This window comes from Trachurus japonicus, chromosome 4, assembly GCF_045865225.1.
Source record: "Trachurus japonicus isolate A0001 chromosome 4, Traja_1.0".
In the NCBI taxonomy this organism is placed as follows: Eukaryota; Metazoa; Chordata; class Actinopteri; order Carangiformes; family Carangidae; genus Trachurus; species Trachurus japonicus.
In genome coordinates, this window is record NC_140910.1 from 7,249,642 (window position 1) to 7,269,641 (window position 20,000).

Below are 20,000 nucleotides of genomic sequence, written 5' to 3' on the forward strand. Positions count from 1 at the left end.
TGCTTTGTCCTGACAAAAGTCAGTAGTCAGTCACACAAAATATTTAGTTACCAGCACAAAGGATTCATACAGCATACAATCTAATAAAATGTGTGTTGATGATGAAGAAAATCACCACAAACAGATTTAGGCCTGATTCATGACAAAAATATATTATTTTTCCATCACAAACAAAATCAAACGGTTTAATTCAGGAAACGCTTTTCAGCTCATAAAGAAAACTCAAAAGTCTTGCAAAAAAAAAAAAAAAAAATTAATTGCATCACAGAAGCGTAGCCTACTCACGCACCCTGCAGGAACAACGTCGGTCAGTCATTGGCTTCCTCACACGTGTTTCTTGGCGGCAGAAGAAAACGAGAGGCGGACGAAGGACTAAAATTTAACTAAAAAACTAAACAAAATCTGCCTCTACTACTCTTCCTGAACCGTTTTTTAACGGTTTAACGCGACTTTTTCCATACTGCTGCCGGTCTCCTCCATAGACGTAGCTACAACACCCGGTGACGTCGGTCGGTTAACACGTGGTTGCGATGAACGGCGGCGGAATTTGCTCACGTGAAGGAAGCGCTCCGGTCAGCTCATTACTCATGACATGTAATCTACAAGGTAACAGTGGAAACTTTTGTCACAAACGTTGTTTGTTTTGTTTTTCTCTTTTGTTTCCCATCAGAAAAGAGAGGGGTTTTGCCAGCTATTGCAGCAAATGAAAAATAAACACTCGGAAAAGCCTGAACCAGACATGATAACAGTGTTTATAGGCACCTGGAACATGGGTAAGCATGATAACATCTTTAATGTTTGACTGAATTTGAACATGGGTAAGCATGACATCTTAAATGTTTGACTGAATTTGAATGTAAACAGCAAAGTTACACAACACCAAAAAAAAAATTTTCATGGAAAAATTCAGGGAATGCTGGACCTCCCCACAACATCAGCACCTGGTTTCAGTGTAAGGGTCAAGGGAAGACACGAGACGACACCGCAGATCACATCCCCCACGACTTCTACGTCATTGGGAGCCAGGAGGATCCTCTGGGTGAGAGGGAGTGGGGCGACACGGTGAAGGGAGCCCTCAGGAACATCACCAACATCAGCTTCAAACAGGTGAGTTGAGCATTAACATGTACAACCTGCATGGTTCATGTTGCAGACCAGTGATGCATTAGCTACATACAGTACGGTATGTCTCTCTAACATCCAGGTGGCCATTCATACTCTGTGGAATATTCGCATCATGGTGCTGGTCAAGCCTGAGCACGAAAACAGGATCTCTCATGTTTTCTCTGACAGCGTGAAGACGGGGATTGCCAACACTCTGGGTAAGCAGTTCCACTTTTTACCAAGACATTTAAAGAATTGATGTAAAAGTTCGTTGAACACTTTACCCATCAGTCCTCGACGTGGTGTTAATGTTTTAGGGAACAAAGGAGCTGTGGGTGTGTCCTTCATGTTCAACGGTACGTCTTTCGGCTTTGTCAACAGTCACCTGACATCTGGAAGTGAGAAGAAACTCAGGTCAGTGGCACAGTACTCTGCATCACTCACTGCAGCAGCAACTTTGCTATCATGTCTACTCTCTAAAACCTCAGTAAATACTGTATTATCTCCTGACTGTAGATATAATATTGATTGTTACCAGTTAGCATAAACTCAGAGCAGTAAACTGCTTTTATTGGGGACATTTTGCCCTGGATTTAACCTCTCAGGCCACACACAGCAAAGTCTAATTTGTTGATGCTGTTGAAGCTGCATGCAGCCACACAGAAACAGGAAGGAAGCTCGAGACACTTCTACCTGAAAGTGACAAATATGCAGAAGGGTTATTGGCTAAGTCAAAAAAAATGTAACTGACTCAATCAATAAATAAGAGCTTTAGTTGAATAGTTCAAACAGATTGTAAAAAGATCAAATCTTTATGCTGCCACATTAACCTTCAGTCAGTTTGTTGATAAAACAAATAAAATGTTTATTTATTCAATTCTTTCATTCATCTTCACTGCTGTGTTTTGCAGGCGCAATCAAAACTACACCAACATCCTGCGATTTTTGAATCTTGGTGACAAGAAGCTGAATCCGTTTGATATAACAAATCGATTCACCCACCTCTTCTGGCTTGGTGATTTAAACTACCGGGTTGAGTTCCCATCTACAGTAAGTTGTAGTGAATGTGGTTCATTGTATGGAAAATTATGGAAATTAGCACAAACACAGATGCATCCTCCTCAAAATGACTTGTAGAATAACAAACATGTGATCTGTGGAGCTCAGACATCCTGCAGTGACTTGTGTCTAACGCCGGTTGTCAGGTGTCTCTGCTCTCAGCCGCCTCACGGACCTTTAAGGCAGGAAAAGTCACTTCCTTGTTCTGTTTCCCTTCACAGGAGGCTGAATACATTGTGGCAAAGATCAAACAGCAGCAGTACCAGGAGCTCCTCAATAAAGACCAGCTCAGCATGGAGAGGAACGACGAGAAGGTCTTCTTGCATTTTGGTGAGCTGGTTACCACATTTTAGAAAGACAGAAAAGGTCAGATTACACTGTGTGTGACTTAGATAGACCAAGACAACTCTTTTTTCCCCCTGTGCGTACATTCATTCAACATTAAAGGGATTGTTCAACATTTTGGCAAATTGGCAAATGGGATTTCTTGGTTTCCCTCATCAAACTCATCAAATACACAATCCAACACCTCCAAAAGGCTCTGGTGGACAAGTTGTGACCTGCACATTCACCACGCTATGAGATAATAACGGAACATTACGAGACAAAGTTGTTTTCGAGGTAAATTCATGCAAAACCGCGGATGCACGTTCCCGTCGGGAGCAGTTTTTCAGCAAGCAGTCTCTGTATTTGCCTCGAAAACAACTCTGTCTCATAATGTTCCGTCATTATCTCATAGCGTGGTGAATGTGCAGGTCACAACTTGTCCATCAGAGCATTTTGGAGTTGTTGGATTGTGTATTTGATGAGTTTGATGAGGGAAACCAAGAAATCCCATTAGCCTCCGTAGCGTAGCTCTGAGCAGCTCGCAGCTCTGCTCCGCCGTTCTAAAAATAGCTTGCACCAACAATTAAAGGTAACGAACCTACTCCTAAAACTATAGGGATTATGGCAACGGGCCAATTTGACAAAATGTTGAACTATCCGAATTTGTCTTGTTAATTTTTTCATTTTTGATTGTAGATGAGGAGGAAATCACGTTTGCACCCACCTACCGCTTCGAAAGAGACACAAGAGAGAAGTACGCCTACACGAAGGCTAAAGCCACTGGGGTAAGGCTACACTCAGTCCAATGTCTACTCCCTTTACGGCTCCTGTCAGGCCTCTCAGTGCAGAAACAGTAAAAGCAAAAGCAACACTGAACACAAGTCTCAATTGACCCAGAACATGCTTTTTGCTTTAAGCCATCTAGGTCAAAAAGTCCATGTGATAAATTTATAATACAATAATGTGCAGACACTTACTGTATTTCCTTCAAGACACACAGAGCCTCGTCAAGTAAGATCTCACACCAGCAATAATGTTTGATCCTGTGTCTCCCAGAGATGGCGAGACCTCTTACACACACCTCTCGTCTGTTTCAGTCAGACAGTCATTGGATATGACAAACAGCAATCCAATCACAGATCAGGAGGTCAGCAGGAGTCAGCAGGGAGCAAGACACGTTTTCTTTGAAAAGCTTCAAATGGTTCTCGGTTCTTTTTTATGAAATCTGTTACATGCTGTGTTTATGTATATATGTACAACAAACTTAACTTACAGACAAAATACAATTTACCGTCATGGTGTGATCGTGTCCTGTGGAAGTCATACCCCCTGGTTCATGTTGTCTGCCAAGCATATGGTGAGTAGTTCCCCCAGGAACGGGTTTTGGTCTCCCTTTGTTTTAAGGATCTGTCATATCAGAATCGTGTGATCCATAATGTAATCTCATTTTATGAAAGGAAAAATAGAGCGTATTGAAATATTACGCTTCCAACTTCTGAAAAATGAATTTTTTGAGACAAACATGTTTGAAAGTAACCTTTCAACTTGCAGGGTGCACTAATGACATCATGACAAGCGACCACTCACCTGTCTTTGCGTCATTTGAAGTTGGAGTCGCTTCACAGTTTGTCTCCAAACAAGGTACGTTCACCACCACCACAGCTCAATTTAGCCGAGCTTATGTTTCTTGTTGTAAAAATGTAATATGATGCAAACATTGTTATTTTAATTTTTCAGATCCAACCAGTGCACCTCAGGGTGGGATACAAATCATGAACTGTGTGGCCACATTGTCGACAAAATCAAAGACCAAGTTCTTCATCGAATATCATTCCAGCTGTTTGGAGAGTATGTTTGACCACATGTGATTGGAGTTGGTTTTAAAATAGACAATGACTATTAACACAAGTCTCAATCTCTACAGAAACAGTGAAGACCTCGGAGGGAGAAAACACCGAACACTCTGATGGGTTCATAAAAGTTTGGTTCGGCAACCAAGTCGTGGTAAAGTCAAGACGCAGCTTCTTGGTGTTGAACTTGCCATAATGAAGCTTCGGGCGTCAACCAGTCACTGTCTGCTCTTCATCTTTTCCAGCTCACCCCCATCATCTCTGACGCCGAGTACCTTCTGGATCAGCACATACTCATCTGCGTGAAGTCCACCGACAGCGACGAGTCGTATGGTAATGAGCCGGCTGACGTTGAGCTTGTGTTACACATGCACTGAGCTGAGCGGGGCTTACAGTAAACTGATGTGTTGTTTCCTAGGCGAAGGCTGCGTTGCACTGCGAGCTGCTCAGTTTTGCTACACAGAGTTTCAGGTCACTCTGACTCACCACGGAGAGAAGACGGGCACCTTGACAGGTGGCATCCAGCTGCAAACCTCTGAGGGCAAACCCACTGAGAAGTTATATGGTGAGTCAGTCTGCACATCAGCTCAGAACCTACCTGACTTGACAAATACATTCAACTTCAATTCTAGCTTCAATTCCCATTTTCCCCCTCATTTCAGATTTCATCAAAGTTGAAAGGGACGACCCTGTCAACTCAAAAGGGAAAGGCAGTGACCACAACAAGTGAGACACCTTTTTTTCCCCCTTCATGTGGTTATTTCACGTCATGTCAAACCCAACTTCCTGCTGAAATGTGTTGTGTCTGTTTGCTGACAGGGGAACCATCACACAAGCGCATGATATTTCAAACCCTAGTTACATGTCTTACAAAAGTGGCAACGTGATGGACAAAGGCTGGAGCTACAGCATGCCCCCAAAAAACCTGTCCATCACTGGGCATATGAGCACACGCAGCCCCACAGGAAAACCTGGTGCTGTGTAAGTGGTTGTTTTTTTTGGTACAATGTGCAGTTTCACTGAGTCTCTGAGCTCAGGAAACCGCTCTAAAAATACTATCAAACCGGAGGGTGACAAGTGAAACTAAAAACTCTACCAATGTGATGTTTTTTCTCGTAGGGGTGAGGAAGGAAAGTCGTCAGAGATGTTTGATAACCCGCTCTACGGTTCAATGGGGATGTCCCATGGTAGGCCCAAGGACCAAGACGTCCAACAGAAAGACCACCTCTCCCCCCAAGACCCACCTTTTGTATGCTCCAAGGCAGCAGACGGAGACCCTGACCGCCCGCCAGTTCCCACCCCACGCAACCGCTCCTTCACCTGCTCTGAGACCAAACCTCAGCCTCCGGCCACCAGCACTTCACATGCCCCGGCTGTCAAGAAACCAGTGGTTCCCTCTCGCTCAGAGGGCGGGGTGACGCAGAACCGGCCCCGTCTACCAGTTAAGGCCCGACCAGGCTTGCCGGATCCCCAGACCACTAAACCCAGAGACTACAGAGACAGCTCCGAACTCCCCAAACTGAGACTGCCGGCAAGGCCCGGCCAACCACAGTCTCACAAAGAGAGTAAGGAAAGCTCTTGGTCTTAAATTCCCTGACAAGTGTAAAACTAATGATAATACAAACTCTCTGTCTTCCTTTAGCACTTCCTGAAGTTCCCAAGATGGGTCGCTCTGTCAAGTGAGATCAAGCTACAGCGCTGGTCCTCACTCACTGTACAGCTTTCTGCCTTGCAATGCTGGAAACATAATACACACAAAGTAAAGTCACATCCCCTGCTTTTTTTTATGTACCACTGATGAGTGGCCGTTCATTTATCAACACTTTGGGAAATGCTCCTGTTTTCTCTCTTGCCGAGAGTTAGATGAGAAAATAATTACAGTCTTGAATCTGTCCTATCAGTATGAAGCTACATCCTGTGCTCAGTTAGCTCAACATGAAGGCTGGAGACTGTGGGAAACTGCTGGCTCTATAAACACCTCTGGCCTATTTTTCTCCAGTCTTTATATTAAGTTAAGCTAACAGACTGCGGCTTTAACAGACAGATGCTAAATGTGATATCAGTCTTCTCATCAAAGCTTCGGCAAGACAGTGAATAAGCAGACTTCCTTATGTGTTGAACAGTTCCTCTGAAGCAAAATAAACACAAGAGACCCATTTTCAGATTTCTGCTGAGCTCGCATTAAAATGACAGGTTAAAATTTAAATTTGCTCCTGGGTAATTATGTCACATTTCAAGTAGAGTTTTACACTATACAGTGGCTAATGAATGTTTACCGTCCAGTATTATCTTGCACAAAGACATATTTGCCTTGGAAATGTATAATAAATGCTCCAATAAATTTAAATGTTAACGCTTAATGAGACGTTTTCAGTTTTTCTTTTTCCCCCCACAGCCACAGTTCAGAATCGTTGCTTGCAGGACGCTTTTTAAACTCTTATGCAGGAGAACCCAGACAGTCTGGTGTGATATTATTACTATCATTTGCTACCATCTACCGTTACTTAAAAGAACTACACTGAGTGCAAATATACCATCTGTTATCCAGGCCAGTTGATATTTATACCATTTGAACAATTTCAAATGATGGTACAGTATTGAAAAAAATAGTCCTTAATTTATTTTGGCCAATCAAATGTTTTCATGGATTTGAGAGTGGGTTTAGAGGCACAAGAAGAAAAAAGAAGGTGTTTTGTCGCTAGGCCTACACTATTACACAGTGTTGAACTGAGCTGTGCACATGTCAAACAATGACCTTTACAGGTGGAGATGGTTGTATATAATTTTTGTATTTACATTGTAATTAAACTATACACAGTGAAAGATCAGTGACTAAAGAGTAAACTTTAGGAAATTGATAGTTGCACCCACCTAGAAAACTAACAATATTTTTGCATCCAACATCAAAGTTTCATATTTACAGGCTCTAGCTCCCCACTAAACTAACATCATGACCAGCTACAAGAGTAAAAGGCTGCTCATCCAGAGACGCACCAGTATTAAACCTACTACACTGGTAAAGGTTTAATTTTAAGGACAAGGCCATCTAATTTGATTTCAAAAAGTAAAACAAGAAAATAACAAATCACTTTTTGAAAAAAAAAAAAAAAAAAGTGTTTTGAGATGCAGTGGGCCTATATTATCATGTTTCACTTTTCATTTAATATTTAAGCTTCACTTTCAGCATGTGGGTTGAAGAAGTGTCACATTTTGATGCCCCTCTAAGGTTTTCTCTTTGTGTGCTTTGTGAATTAGGCTACTGCTACTGGATAATTTAACCTCCTTTTCAGACTTTTACATGTAACCCTTGATGGGAGGTTGCAACTGCTGCTTTACTTCAATGGGTTCACAGCATATATAGGTTTGACACCTCTGACCTAGTGAGTTATACCTGCTGTTTTTTGTTTGTATTTTGTAATATTCCAGTGGTATTCAAACAGGTCTTTATCAGCAGAAATACTGGATAGGCAATATCACACACGACCAGCAGACAGCGATTTACTTCACTCACTTATGTCACATGTTTTAACTTACAGTGATACTACTTTACGGTCAAATCATGCGCTTCACACAAGCTGTAATAAAACCCCTCACCGGGTACAGAAGTCCCATGAACTTCATCATCCACACCTGTGGACGTTGAACCATAGCGTTGAACGCACCTCTGGCTCCCCCGTGTGGAGCTGCCCAGAAACTACACGCTGCTCTGTCGCAGAGATAATACGGATATCGCACGTCATCAACTCCAGACGCACAACCTCAAGACTACCACCAGCAATAATGGTAAGAAATGAGTTCAAATAAATGAATTGGTGTATTACTTCATATCAAACGTCTAATATCACCTTTTAATGGGTCGTTGAATTACCCACACTGCCCTGCAGCGGCTTCACCTGCTTTGTTTGGATCGCTGTTAGCGCCCTGTAGCATGCTCCGCTGTTAGCCCGCTGCTAGCGCTAACGTGAGCACGTCGCTCTGTTTTTCAGCTTTTCTACTCGTTTTTCAAGTCCCTGGTGGGAAAGGACGTAGTGGTGGAGCTCAAAAATGACCTGAGGTGAGTTTGTTCCGTCTCAAGCTTGCACGTTACTGGCATTAGTTGCTCTAGCCTCCATTATTCAGACCCAGTGACGGCTCTGAGGTTAGCTGTTAGCAGTGGTAGCTACAGACTGAATTAACCTGTGCATAAACATTGGTACCCAGGAGTTATTGCTGCCATTATGTTAATCAGTGTACTGTTGGGTATTGTTATTAGTTTGCCCACATCCATTTTGCAAGTGCTCTTGATGCCACATTAGGATCATGTCCTATAGTGCCTGTAGTGACTCTTATTCTGTTTTCTTTTTTTAAGCATCTGCGGGACACTTCATTCTGTTGACCAGGTTAGAAATAATTTAAATGTTCCTGTTGAAATAAAGTCATCTTTACATTTTCTGTCTGACTCCTGACACCTCTCCTCTCTGCCTGTGTCTTTCAGTACTTAAATATCAAGCTCACAGACATCAGTGTCACAGATCCAGAGAAATATCCACACATGGTAGGTTTGAACTGATGGTATTTCATATTGTGTTGATGTATTACTGTAAGTCTTTCTATAAAACTTATTTACATACTGCAAGTATGTTAATTGATTAGTTTCCCAAATCCCAATTCAATACACACACAAACCTGATCACGCATTTGCTTATTTTAAGTCCCCCCCACAAATGCATTCAAGATTTCCATGGGAAACTTAGAGACTGTCAGATGTGTGTATGCATAGCAATGAGTATAACACACAAAACTGAATTATATCTTTATTTATTTTAATTCCAATTCTATTTCCATATTTTCTATATGTATTGTACACCAAATTTGTTAGAAAGAAGACAATTGTCATACTTTTATACATTTTAGGTTTGAAAGTACTGTGATTGTTGCTGTTGTTATTTTTAGTATTATTATACATATGCCAAAACTGAGCTGGTAAAAGCCACTATCATGAAGCTGCTCTTTCTAATTTGTGGTGCATTAAATGAGGCACAAAAATATGAATTCCATCATCAGCCATCTGTTTAAAATAATACTGGACAGATTTGATGTTGCTGAAAGCTCATTCACAGCATCAGCAGTGCTTTTGGTCGTCATCTAACTCTGTTATGTTTTAATTTGCTCCAGCTGTCTGTGAAAAACTGTTTCATCCGTGGATCTGTGGTCCGGTACGTTCAGCTACCTGCAGATGAAGTGGACACTCAGCTACTGCAAGACGCTGCACGAAAAGAAGCAATGCAACAGAAGCAATGATTTACCTGCGGGATGAGGTTTAGTTTGGGTGGGTGTTAGGGGCGGTAGGGTGGGGTGGGATTTGTTTGATTGTTGACAATGAGTTGTGTAGTTTCTGAGTTGATTTCATTTAAAGAAGATGGCCTGGTCATTCGCCTGTGGGCTCTAATTGCATTCCGAATATTAGTAATCAAGAATTTACAAAACTGTACTTTACGTCACAGGCCGTATAGGAGCCTTCATTTGATACTGTCCTTTGTTTAGTTTGAGAGAAACAGACATGCGTGTAATTTTGAGCCCAGTCAAAGTAAAGATCTGCTGTAATGTCTCTGTTGCATATTATGTTCAACTTAAAAAAAAAAAAAAAGTTTTTTTTTTAATGCCACTTCAAAATAAAAAGCTATTTTATTTACATTTTGACCAAGTTTTTGTCATTTGTCTTTTTTGCACGTTTTACTCTGATCGTGTTTAAAGATTTCATTCAGACTATACAGACAGGCCATGTACTGTTTGTTGTCTGAATGTGGCGTACGTATTTAAGAGGTAAATTTTAATACATGACTGATGGAAACATTGTGCACATATTTATGTTTGTCCTAATCCTAACAATCAGCATTTTAGTTCTCTGGTCTTGCCTGTTGTTTACCATAAGGACCATTTAAAGATGGCGTCTACAATGTTTGAAAGATAGAAAAAGACAGTACGACCTACAAATGAAAAGTTAGCTGTTACAGTCTCGCTTGATCTGGTATGGGAGAAGCTCTTGGAGACTAATTTACAAATGTTAAACTCCAGTCATAATACTGTGTAACTGAAGTCGGTCGTCAGTGTTCTCTACTGGTATTAACCATAAAGGTCACATGTGGCCACCACAGGTTACAGAGGCTTGCTTTTTATTTTTTTCTGACAAAGAACTGAAGATCTGGTGGATGGTCTTTAGCCCTTTTATGCAGTTTTGTGGAATGAGATGAGACAACGAGCGTAGTCGATCAGCACGTGTACGTTAAGTGTAAAGTCAAACAAGTATCAAGTTTTTCTTCCTGTTTTTGGGGTATTTACTGCTCTTTTAATGAACAAAGAGAGAAACGTGACAGTTTTGCTGGGAGTCATATCGGGTCAAAGTCAAAGCAACTCGAGCTCTATTGTGCTTTGTGTTGCAGCACATATCTTCGTTGTCATATTTTGTGAACACAGTTTCAATAGCTGAATGTAAAAATTAGGATCCTGCTGTCTGTAAAGATTGAAAATGCCTACAGGTTGAAAAGCTTTTATGCTCACACAGTATAGCTAACTGTTAATTTAAGAGTAATATATCAATTATTTTTTGATGTACAACTATGTGTCGTTGCGTCTGTATGAAAATGACACCATGTGCTTGTTTATTTAGGGCTAAATTTACATACGACAAATCCAGTGAAAATGAAAAAGAGGTCAATCTGGTGTTAATACATAGAAATCCAATACCTTTATTTTACATTCATACATCTATAACATTGTACAATAATTTTAATGCAGTTTAAAAAAGCCCAATCCAAAAACAAGTCCTGAAGATTTACAATAATGAATTTGCATGTTTTAAGGTTGGTGACAAGCATTTAAAAATATATACACACACGCACGCACACACACACACACATGTACGCACAGTCACGCACATCCACACAGGGAATTAGGACAAGTGGTGTCCTTGAGTTGTACCTTAATAGAGCTGGGCTGAATGGAGAGGAATTCAGTCACCATAGAGAAAGGCACATTGAATACACAGTGTATGTACAAACAAAAACCTTGACACGTACACAACTTTACTGTGGGATCTAGAACAATGACCAAAACTGTAAACCTTCACTTATTAAAAACAAATTAACAAAAACAAAAGTCAGTCACATATATACAAATACGTTTGAAGCAAAATATTTTCTTGGTCATAACAAAGCAGTACCTTGAAATGCATTTCAACACTTAGATTGGCTCTGCCAGCAGAGAGCAATCCCACAGATATAATTACACAATATATCACAATATTTATGCAGTCGCCCGCTTCGTGTACGCTGACAACTGGCAACAGTAAGAGAGTACCTCATGCATATCCTCATCAGACATCAGCAGCAGTCATCTGGTATCTTTTAGACTAAACCCAATTACAAAGTCAATGTTTTCCCATTTGCACGAATATGGCAACTTGACATGGTGCAACATGTACGTACATCTACATAAAAATGTATAGACAGCTCCATACAGCCGTAAATCCCATTATCCTAAAATATATGTACCACCCGTCCGTCAAAATTTTCAATACTTCCAGAAAAGTAAGTTCTCTGATATAAAATACTGTATTTTCAAAAAACACACTGTTTACATTCCATCCCTCTCAACAAAATAAAGCTTTATATACGTACCTTCAAAGCTTAGAAACACTCTCCACATACATACATTTATATATATATATTTATATCTACTGTATATAGAAACAATAAAGTGACTAAGATGCCATATGTGGCTCTACGTTCACATGTAGTGGAAACCCGTTTAGAATGGCATACGCAGCCAATTTATTTGTCTAATGAACACAGTGTGGCACTACAATTTTGGATGATTGTACAAGTTGGGGTCTTTAAATGCCAAGGTCAAGATTGCCTCCGATGAAACTCCTTCCTTTCTTCCAGCTCAGCATGCCTTTGTCAAGTCAGTAGGCATGTCGGCCGTGGACATGCGGTATTGGATCTTTGTGTTAGTGATGGCGCCGTGCTTCTGTCGAAGATGCAGCCGAAGCTGACTCTTGTGGCGGAAGTGCAAGTTGCATTTCTCACACTGAAAAGAAAAAGCGGAGCAACGTTACTATGAGACATTTCACGTTCTTGTAATAATCTTCAAATTAAGTTCCCAAGGGATACTATAACACAGGATGTCAACCTACATGGTAGGGCTTCTCTCCTGTGTGTATGCGTAGGTGGCTCTTCAACGTCTGCAAGTGACGGAAGCGTGTTCCACAGATCTCACATGGGTATGGCTTCTCGCCCGTGTGGATCAACACATGGGCGCGGAGATGAGCGACCTGCATCGGGAACAAAAGGCTTGAATCAAACCAACAGCATTCGCACCATTAAAAGCTATTGTTCAACACTACGTTGGCGAAACTTTTCAAACAGCACAGGGGTTGGTGTCAATTGTATAAAACCTAAAACAGCCATAAAGATGTTCTTCATTGTAATTATTGGTATTTCTGTAAAGCTGAAAATGTAAATACACCCACTCATAATTACAGATCAGAGTTAAATACAAGAACTATTACCTACACACAATAGAGAGGGCCGACATTTTACATAAATGGATTTTTTATGCACACTATAGGTGTTATTACCTGTACAAAACGAGCTCCACACGTCTCACATTTGTATGGCTTCTCTCCTGAGTGGATGCGTGTGTGAGTCTTGAGGTTAGCTGGTCTGTTAAACTGAGCACCACAGATATTACAGCGATACGGCTTCTCCCCTGAAAATAGGAAATTAAAAGAAAAACACTTTAGAATTAAGCAGCACAGAGGCACACAGGCTTGAAAACTGATAAATTAATCTCTTAGATTCAGGAAATGTGTTTGACTGTAGGATATTTTTCTTCTCTTACCTGTGTGGACAGTCTTGTGGCTGGCAAGGTTGCCCTTGTAGCGGAAAGCAGCCTGGCAGCGGTCACACTTGTATGGCTTGTCGCTGTGCACTTGGAGCATGTGTTGTTTCAGCGCTTCATCCTCAGCAAACTTGGAGTCACATTCGTTACAGAAGAATGCACCGTTTTCTGTTCAGGAGAAGTCGTTAAGAGTTAACCTCTCCTTCTGAGCAACACAGGATGATTCTTTATTTATATTCATCACAGAGATTTAATATCAGAAAAAGAATGAAAAAAAAAGAACACTCACCACAACTGGAGTCTGAGTACTCTGACTGGAGCTCTGCCATGTCTTCTGCTAAACGTGACCTGGACGTGTTGGGACAGACCTCTGAGTGCTGTGGAGACTGGGAGCCGCAGGACGAGCAGTTGAGGCGGCTCAGGTAGTGTGGAGGGTGACTGTCACCGTTCCTCAGTGAACCCTCAAGTGCACTAAAAAACAAAACAAAAAAAACTCCAGGTTAGATATTAATCATCACATAATACCAATATAGAGACCCTAAATGTATCCAGATGGCAGTCCAAAATCCAGAACAGGGAATTTCAATACAGCATTGATTTGTCTCAAGGATTAAGACGTGAGGTCACTTTTCTGAGGCACGCCGGATCACTGGATTATAGAGGACAAAACTATAAAAAGGCCAAAAAACACAGGCTGTAAAAACAATGATGAATTCCTACTTGACTGAAGAATCCTCCCTGCACATTCCACAACACGATTCAAACGTTTAACGACAGAATATGCAGCATGTATTTAGAGAAGGAGAACAAACTAATAAAATAAATCTAACATAAAAAGCCCCACTCACCCGTTAATGATGTTATTGAGACGACTAGCCTGGGGCACGGGTAGATCCTCGCTGTGATCGCTGCTCTTGCTCGTGGTCTGGGGGTCCAGGTTCTCCGAGTCACTGGGGTGGAGGTAGGGTTGCAGGCCAAGGCGCTGAGGTGAACGAAGCCCGGGATCGCGCAGCCCCACCTCGTCTTCCTTGGCGCTCTGATTCAGCACGATGAACTTGTACTTCTTCCAGTTGCGAGCTTTGGGGTCCTGCGTGCCTTGCGGGGCTTGCACTCCGGCGGCTTGGGAGAGGCCGGCGTTCTTGCTGCTGCTGGACTCTGTCGGGGAGTTGGGCTGGCAGTCTGATTTGAGAGGGCTCTGCGGGCTGCTCATCAGGCTCTTGCGTCCGGCCGAGGAGATTCCCAGCGGGTAGTGCTGGTGGATCAGGTCTTCCTCCGCCTGAGGAGCGTGCTCTTTGCCCAAGTCTTTCTGGTGCTCGAGGGTTAACACGGGAAACGCGCGCTTCCTTATGCCGAGACCGGCGGACTGGCTGACCCCGTCGTGGCTTTCCTTCCTTATCTCGTCGTCTCTCCCTACCTCCCTGGAAGCGTAGGTGGTGGAGTGAATAATGCTGGAGGAGCTGGTGCCAACCGCCCTGGTGTATTCTGCCCTGATGGTGTTGGCGCTGTCATGTGGTGAACAATGCTTGTGGTGGATACCACTCTTAGAGAGGTCAGCAAAAGCGTTTTTGGCATCAGTCAGCTTGCAGAGAGGGAAAGGGAATCCTGGCATGGGAAACTGCCCGTAGAGATGGTAGTTGCTGGGGGTGCTGACCCCGTTGAACATGTTTGTGCCGTAGGGCCTCCCATCCCTAAACGGAGCTACACGACCGTGCAAACTGTCAACAACATCATGGGGTCGGTACGCGTGGACTTCCTGAGGTAAAACCAAGGGACTGACCAAAAACTCATCTCTGGGCAGCTTGGCAGAGGGATCACTGTGGAGACAACACACCAAAATGAAAACACATGCAGATGCTAATGATTTTCTTTTTTTTTTTTTACTGATTCGCAGCAGAGCTTTCTACCAACCTGGATTTGATGAATCTGTGGCAGGTGTCTACAACGTGGTCCATCTGCAGGTAGATGGCTGTATTCATGATAGCCATGATCAGACTTTCCTTTAGTGTGAGACGGGAGGTGTACATGAACTCCAGCAGGATGGCGAAGCCCTCTGGGTCCACCTTTGGGTCCAGACTAATAGCATTAAGGTTGCACTTGTGGGAGTCGGTAAAGATGGTGTAAAACAGCCCACTGCAGTCGGGGGGGAAAAAGAAAATACAGATGGAGCAAAGAACAAACATCAGTCACCTCTGAAGACAGCAACAGAACAAGTTGACTCTGACTGGAGTAACACTCACCTGCAAGCCATGAGAACGGTCTTGTGTGCACGAAACTGCTGTCTGTTGACCAGGATGGTGACATCTGTGAGAATATCTCTGTTACGCAGCCGGTTCAGGTTGAGCAGAACATCACTTGCATGGCGTGTGAACTGTATGCAGCTGTCTGCTGCGCAAGCCATTTTGTCAAGTTCTGTAAACATAAAATAAAAATAAAAAAAACATGAAGATTATTTCACAGAAAGGAGCCGGGCTGGGTTTGTCTCACTGCTGTGGCTAAGACTCGCCCCTTTACATGAAGGCTCGAGCGCAGCTAATCTTCAAGTAAATTAAGTGGGACTGAAATTATTTATGACCCTCAAAGGGTCTTAACACTGTGGCCGACTGAGCAACAGTTACAACCGTTTGACCAGAAGGCGGCGCCCTTTGTTAAATAAACACGGTCTAGACCGTTTCAATTTCTGCCCTTTGAAATCATCCTTTACATTACAATTACGTTCCCAACCGCTGGTTGACAGGTTAATATGACAGTGTAGCAAATTAAACTCTCATATTGAGATGAATGAAAAATCGCAGCACACTGCAATCGACGGTATTCATGATATGCTTCTGTAATAACGGCATTGGGCGCATTAGACACATATAGGCTCTACATAAAGATACAATGCACATTTTTAACACATATTAAATTTAACTAATTAGGACATAACCTATTTAAAAACTAACCACACTGACATTATATTTCCTGAGCATGTTTGACAGTCCATCTCCGGCTGTGTCCCCCCATGTGTCAAAATAAGTACACACGCTGTCATTTCACTGGAGTGAAGCGGAGAGAAAAGTTGAGTGAGTCTTCGCTCTCAGCGCAGAGTTTCAGTTCATTATAAGAGGCTGTTAGAATAAAAGGGAGAACCAGGCGAGAGGCTCACACAACTGAAAACTTTGTTGTTGGACATATGACATCCATGAATTTCATTTTCAACCGCAAGATGACCGAATATTTAACAATAACCGGGGTCATTAAACAGACTGCAACCATACAATAATGATAATTATAATAATAATAATAACGCCTGTATAAGCTGTTGTTGTGAAGTGCAGCAGTTTTTACTGTCCATTTTTTCCCCCTTGACAATAAGTTATGTTTTTCTTTTTCTCGCATTCCTTGGAGGGAAAACTAATAATTAAGTAAAGGCAGACCAACTTTAACTTATGTCAGGACTCAGGTCTGTAACTGGACACGTCCGAAAATAGCAGCAGGACGGAATGCACCCGATATCCTCTGATCACAGGCTCCTAAATAATCACAAACAACCCGTGATGTAAACTAAATTAACTGCGTTTTCGTAAATTGTATTCTGCGTGCTGCAACCGCACAACTCCAAAAGTCAGGCGGCTTTATTTTACAGTATATCCTAAATTAAAACAACAACACCAACACACTTTTTTTTTGTCTGTCTCTGTGCAGAATACATCAGATATGTCTAATTACAACAGCCCCTGTCCCTGAGCTCTATCACGGTGTGTGGGGCTCTCAGCCCGTGTGACAGTGACAGGAGAGAGGCAACACATCCCAGCAGCTGCACACAACTCTGCATCTCACTGAAAACCTTTCAACTTGGTTATCGTGCAGCAGCAGCAGCAGCAGCAGCAGCAGCAGCTCTGCTCTGCTCTGTCACAGTGGAAACATTACAGACAACTTCATCCGACGACGCATCTTGTAGCCTCAACCGCGGAAACACGCACACACACAGACACACACCGACACAAATATTTCCGCTACAATGTTACGGTAACAGAAGGGCTTGTTCGGCGCAGCGCTCTGCGCTTCACTGGAGCAAACAAAGTAAAAATATGGTGAACGTGCGCCTGCCATGCTGCCTCCAAACTTCAACTGACAGCGCTGTGTGTTGACACTTGAAGCTACAAAGTAGCGGTAAATCAGAGGGCAGCCACAGCGGAGCACCGTGCACTAGGAGCCGCTCTGAACGGCGCTCTGAGTCCTCAATTTCTCCGCTGTGGCGACCTAACCCGAGCGGCTGTTACAGCTCCACATGACTCGGTGTGGGGAGCCACAGCGGAGCGGGGCTGCCGCTGAGCCCAGCGGCTCAGAGAGCCGCGGCAGAGGGTCTGTCAGAGAGCAGAGCAGCGCTGTCACCGCCGGAGCCACTCCAGAGTTTCGACTCTACACTGTTCCTACTGCCAGCACACAGTCACAGTCAGCCCCGGCCCCGCAACACTTTAACAGCACAAATAGACAAATATCTATGTCTAAAACATCAACAATACACAGTAGATAACAACTTCGCGCCAAATTAGAGGAAAAAGGGAATTTAAAAAATCACCTGGTAGCGCTTTCCTAGAAACTTCTTGCATCACCACTTCTAAGAACCCCAGTTCTAAGAATCAGACGAGCTCAATTCTCGGAATTTGAGCCCGAGACCGTACCACTCTCCCGGGGCAGGGGAGAGACGTTTTTTTCCCTTGAGGTGAAAACAACTTACTTTCACAGCGGTTATTTTAACAAGAATTACACTCGGTGCTTTTCACGGTAAGCACAGGGTGGATATAGGATTTAAAATGGCACAAAAAGATATTTAATTTCATAAAATAAGGCAGAAAATTGTTTAACAGTGATCCAAACCCCCCCTTTCTTTTGGTTCAGTCCATAGTCACAGGACGTCGGGCCGTCGACGTCACCAGTTCCTTAAACCCAGCCCCCGAGATTCTCAGAACTAATTTATATTCCATGACCGAGGCCGTGTATCGTTCCGTTGTCTTCCGTCGCATTTAACACACAGACCCTACATGTACAGCACACAGACCGATATCTTAATTAGGCCCATGCGGACAGGTTCAAGTGACAGACTTGCTTTTCTGTCTTTCTTTTTTCTTTTTCTTTTTTTTTTCTTTTTGTAAATCCAGAACTCATCTTTTAGCTGGGTTTTCCTGCAGGTATGCTGACTTCATAGATGGAGAGTGCTGCGAATCACCACCGGGGTTTGTTGAGAAAAGGAAAGCTTTATTAACAGATTTATCATTATTATTCTTACTAGTCTGCAGGCAAGTCAGCTGAGCGCGTTTTATGAGGATGTGATTGTTAAGCGGTTTGGTCTGTGGGTTAATCTCAGTGCATGGTAGAGTTGGCACTTCTGACTTGTGAGTTTTTCCTATTATCATCAACACATATAACGGTTTATTCAGGCGCTTTACAGTTGTTGTTGTGTCTGGAGAATTGCTTGTGGCAGACAGAATCAGAGGTTTGAAGATGAATTCCAGGTAAATAATGTTGAACTTGTTGCATGAACGGGAGACATCACTAGTGTGTCAGTCCATGACAGGAGCAGAACTTATGCGTCTGTAATGTGGGTTTAAATTCACAGCCAGGGATGTGTTTGTGTGATGTTTAGACTAAGTCTGCGAAAAATGTTTTTAGACCTGTCATACATGTTGTGAAATTTGATGTCAAGTTCAAGTTTTGACGCTTTATTATTACTATTGAGTTGGTCTCTCCTCTGCAGGCTGCATCCTCTTCCTCTAAACACACTTTAGTCTGACTTCAGCTTCTTGTTACGTGGCTGTCTGTCCTCTGAAAATGCTCTTCTCTCCTTTCAGAATATATATAGTTTTTTATTGGATAACTGTGATTAGTTAAAAAGAGAGGATGCCAGTGAGATGGTCCATGTTGATGTGCATACTTAACAACAAAAATGATTTTTCATTGTGATGCAAAGTGTAAGATTCCTGGAAAATTAATTGAATACATTGCTGTGAATTTTTTTTTTCCCTCCTTTCATTTAATTTAAGGCATGTGTACTCCCTGTTGCATCATTTCTCAGAGTTGGGAGAAAATAAACTCTAAAGTCTTTCTACATCTTCTCCGCCTGCTACTATTGTGTTTTTACTTCGTGCCCCTTAAGTCTGACACTTATCAACAGCCGAGCTTTTGCATGAAATGATTGCATCAAAGAGAAGACAGACTGTGCAGGTTGTCTCATCTGTGACCTGGTCTGAATTTACATAAGCTTTTACCAGTTAATACTTGGTTTTGATGCTTTGTTAAGGGGATGCGTATGACTGCATCTGAAACTTGTATTAATTTCACAAGTTGTGGGCATGCATTTACTGTCAGTGACTCACCACGGAAACTTTGTTTGTGGTGATTCCAAACTGCAGATTCCCCGTCTTTTCTCATCCCATTCACTCCTTGACCCAGGAGAAGCATTTGCTGTGCTGAAAAAAAAAAAGTAATTTAGTTAGTTAATATATTGGGCTGCATCGAACAATAAAAAACATCTGCTGAGTTATTTAGTAAATAGTTGTAATATTACAAAATGTTACACACAATCATTGACTCTCAAAATAGCAAATGTTAGTGGATTTTCTTGTATTTGATTAGTTAGATTATAAATAAAGGATGATCTGGTGGGACAATATCAAAATATTTGAATAATGAAGTTGATATTAATATCATTGTTAAGATCAGTGAGCAAACAAAGAGCTCCACTCTAGTCAATGATATTAATATTAATAACTGATAAACAGCAAATCCCTTATGTTTTTA

The 20,000-nt window shown here is 42.2% G+C and overlaps 3 protein-coding genes across 4 annotated transcripts in view; 2 read left to right on the forward strand and 1 right to left on the reverse strand.

The window, feature by feature from the left end:
- inpp5d (inositol polyphosphate-5-phosphatase D) overlaps positions 1-6,700 on the forward strand; it is a 15,594-nt gene extending 8,894 nt beyond the window's left edge. The window contains exons 11-27 of the mRNA XM_085773643.1: positions 671-773; positions 911-1,107; positions 1,205-1,322; positions 1,422-1,518; positions 2,016-2,154; positions 2,385-2,493; positions 3,187-3,275; positions 3,766-3,847; positions 4,042-4,131; positions 4,228-4,338; positions 4,415-4,494; positions 4,586-4,673; positions 4,759-4,905; positions 5,003-5,066; positions 5,160-5,321; positions 5,460-5,905; positions 5,983-6,700. Coding sequence (XP_085629769.1) covers positions 671-773; positions 911-1,107; positions 1,205-1,322; positions 1,422-1,518; positions 2,016-2,154; positions 2,385-2,493; positions 3,187-3,275; positions 3,766-3,847; positions 4,042-4,131; positions 4,228-4,338; positions 4,415-4,494; positions 4,586-4,673; positions 4,759-4,905; positions 5,003-5,066; positions 5,160-5,321; positions 5,460-5,905; positions 5,983-6,023 — 2,163 coding nt within the window. The 3' untranslated portion in view covers positions 6,024-6,700. The remainder of the gene's footprint in view (positions 1-670; positions 774-910; positions 1,108-1,204; positions 1,323-1,421; positions 1,519-2,015; positions 2,155-2,384; positions 2,494-3,186; positions 3,276-3,765; positions 3,848-4,041; positions 4,132-4,227; positions 4,339-4,414; positions 4,495-4,585; positions 4,674-4,758; positions 4,906-5,002; positions 5,067-5,159; positions 5,322-5,459; positions 5,906-5,982) is intronic.
- A 1,301-nt stretch (positions 6,701-8,001) lies between these two features.
- Positions 8,002-9,998, forward strand: lsm2 (LSM2 homolog, U6 small nuclear RNA and mRNA degradation associated). Its single transcript, XM_085773639.1, has 5 exons — positions 8,002-8,123; positions 8,327-8,394; positions 8,689-8,719; positions 8,815-8,874; positions 9,495-9,998. Exons 1-5 carry the CDS (start codon positions 8,121-8,123, stop codon positions 9,618-9,620), a joined length of 288 nt encoding a protein of 95 aa, XP_085629765.1. The 5' UTR covers positions 8,002-8,120; the 3' UTR covers positions 9,621-9,998.
- A 1,755-nt stretch (positions 9,999-11,753) lies between these two features.
- The window catches only part of bcl6aa (BCL6A transcription repressor a), a 14,844-nt gene continuing 6,597 nt past the window's right edge, over positions 11,754-20,000 (reverse strand). Inside the window, exons 2-10 of one of the 2 annotated variants that reach the window (XM_085773641.1) lie at positions 19,577-19,669; positions 15,458-15,629; positions 15,129-15,350; positions 14,069-15,034; positions 13,510-13,691; positions 13,221-13,388; positions 12,958-13,088; positions 12,514-12,651; positions 11,754-12,407 (exon numbers count right to left, since the gene is read on the reverse strand). In XM_085773641.1, coding sequence (XP_085629767.1) covers positions 12,264-12,407; positions 12,514-12,651; positions 12,958-13,088; positions 13,221-13,388; positions 13,510-13,691; positions 14,069-15,034; positions 15,129-15,350; positions 15,458-15,629; positions 19,577-19,669 — 2,216 coding nt within the window. In that variant the 3' untranslated portion in view covers positions 11,754-12,263. Of the gene's footprint in view, positions 12,408-12,513; positions 12,652-12,957; positions 13,089-13,220; positions 13,389-13,509; positions 13,692-14,068; positions 15,035-15,128; positions 15,351-15,457; positions 15,630-17,781; positions 17,896-19,576; positions 19,670-20,000 lie in introns of those variants that run through there. The other variant, XM_085773642.1, reaches the window with a different exon arrangement.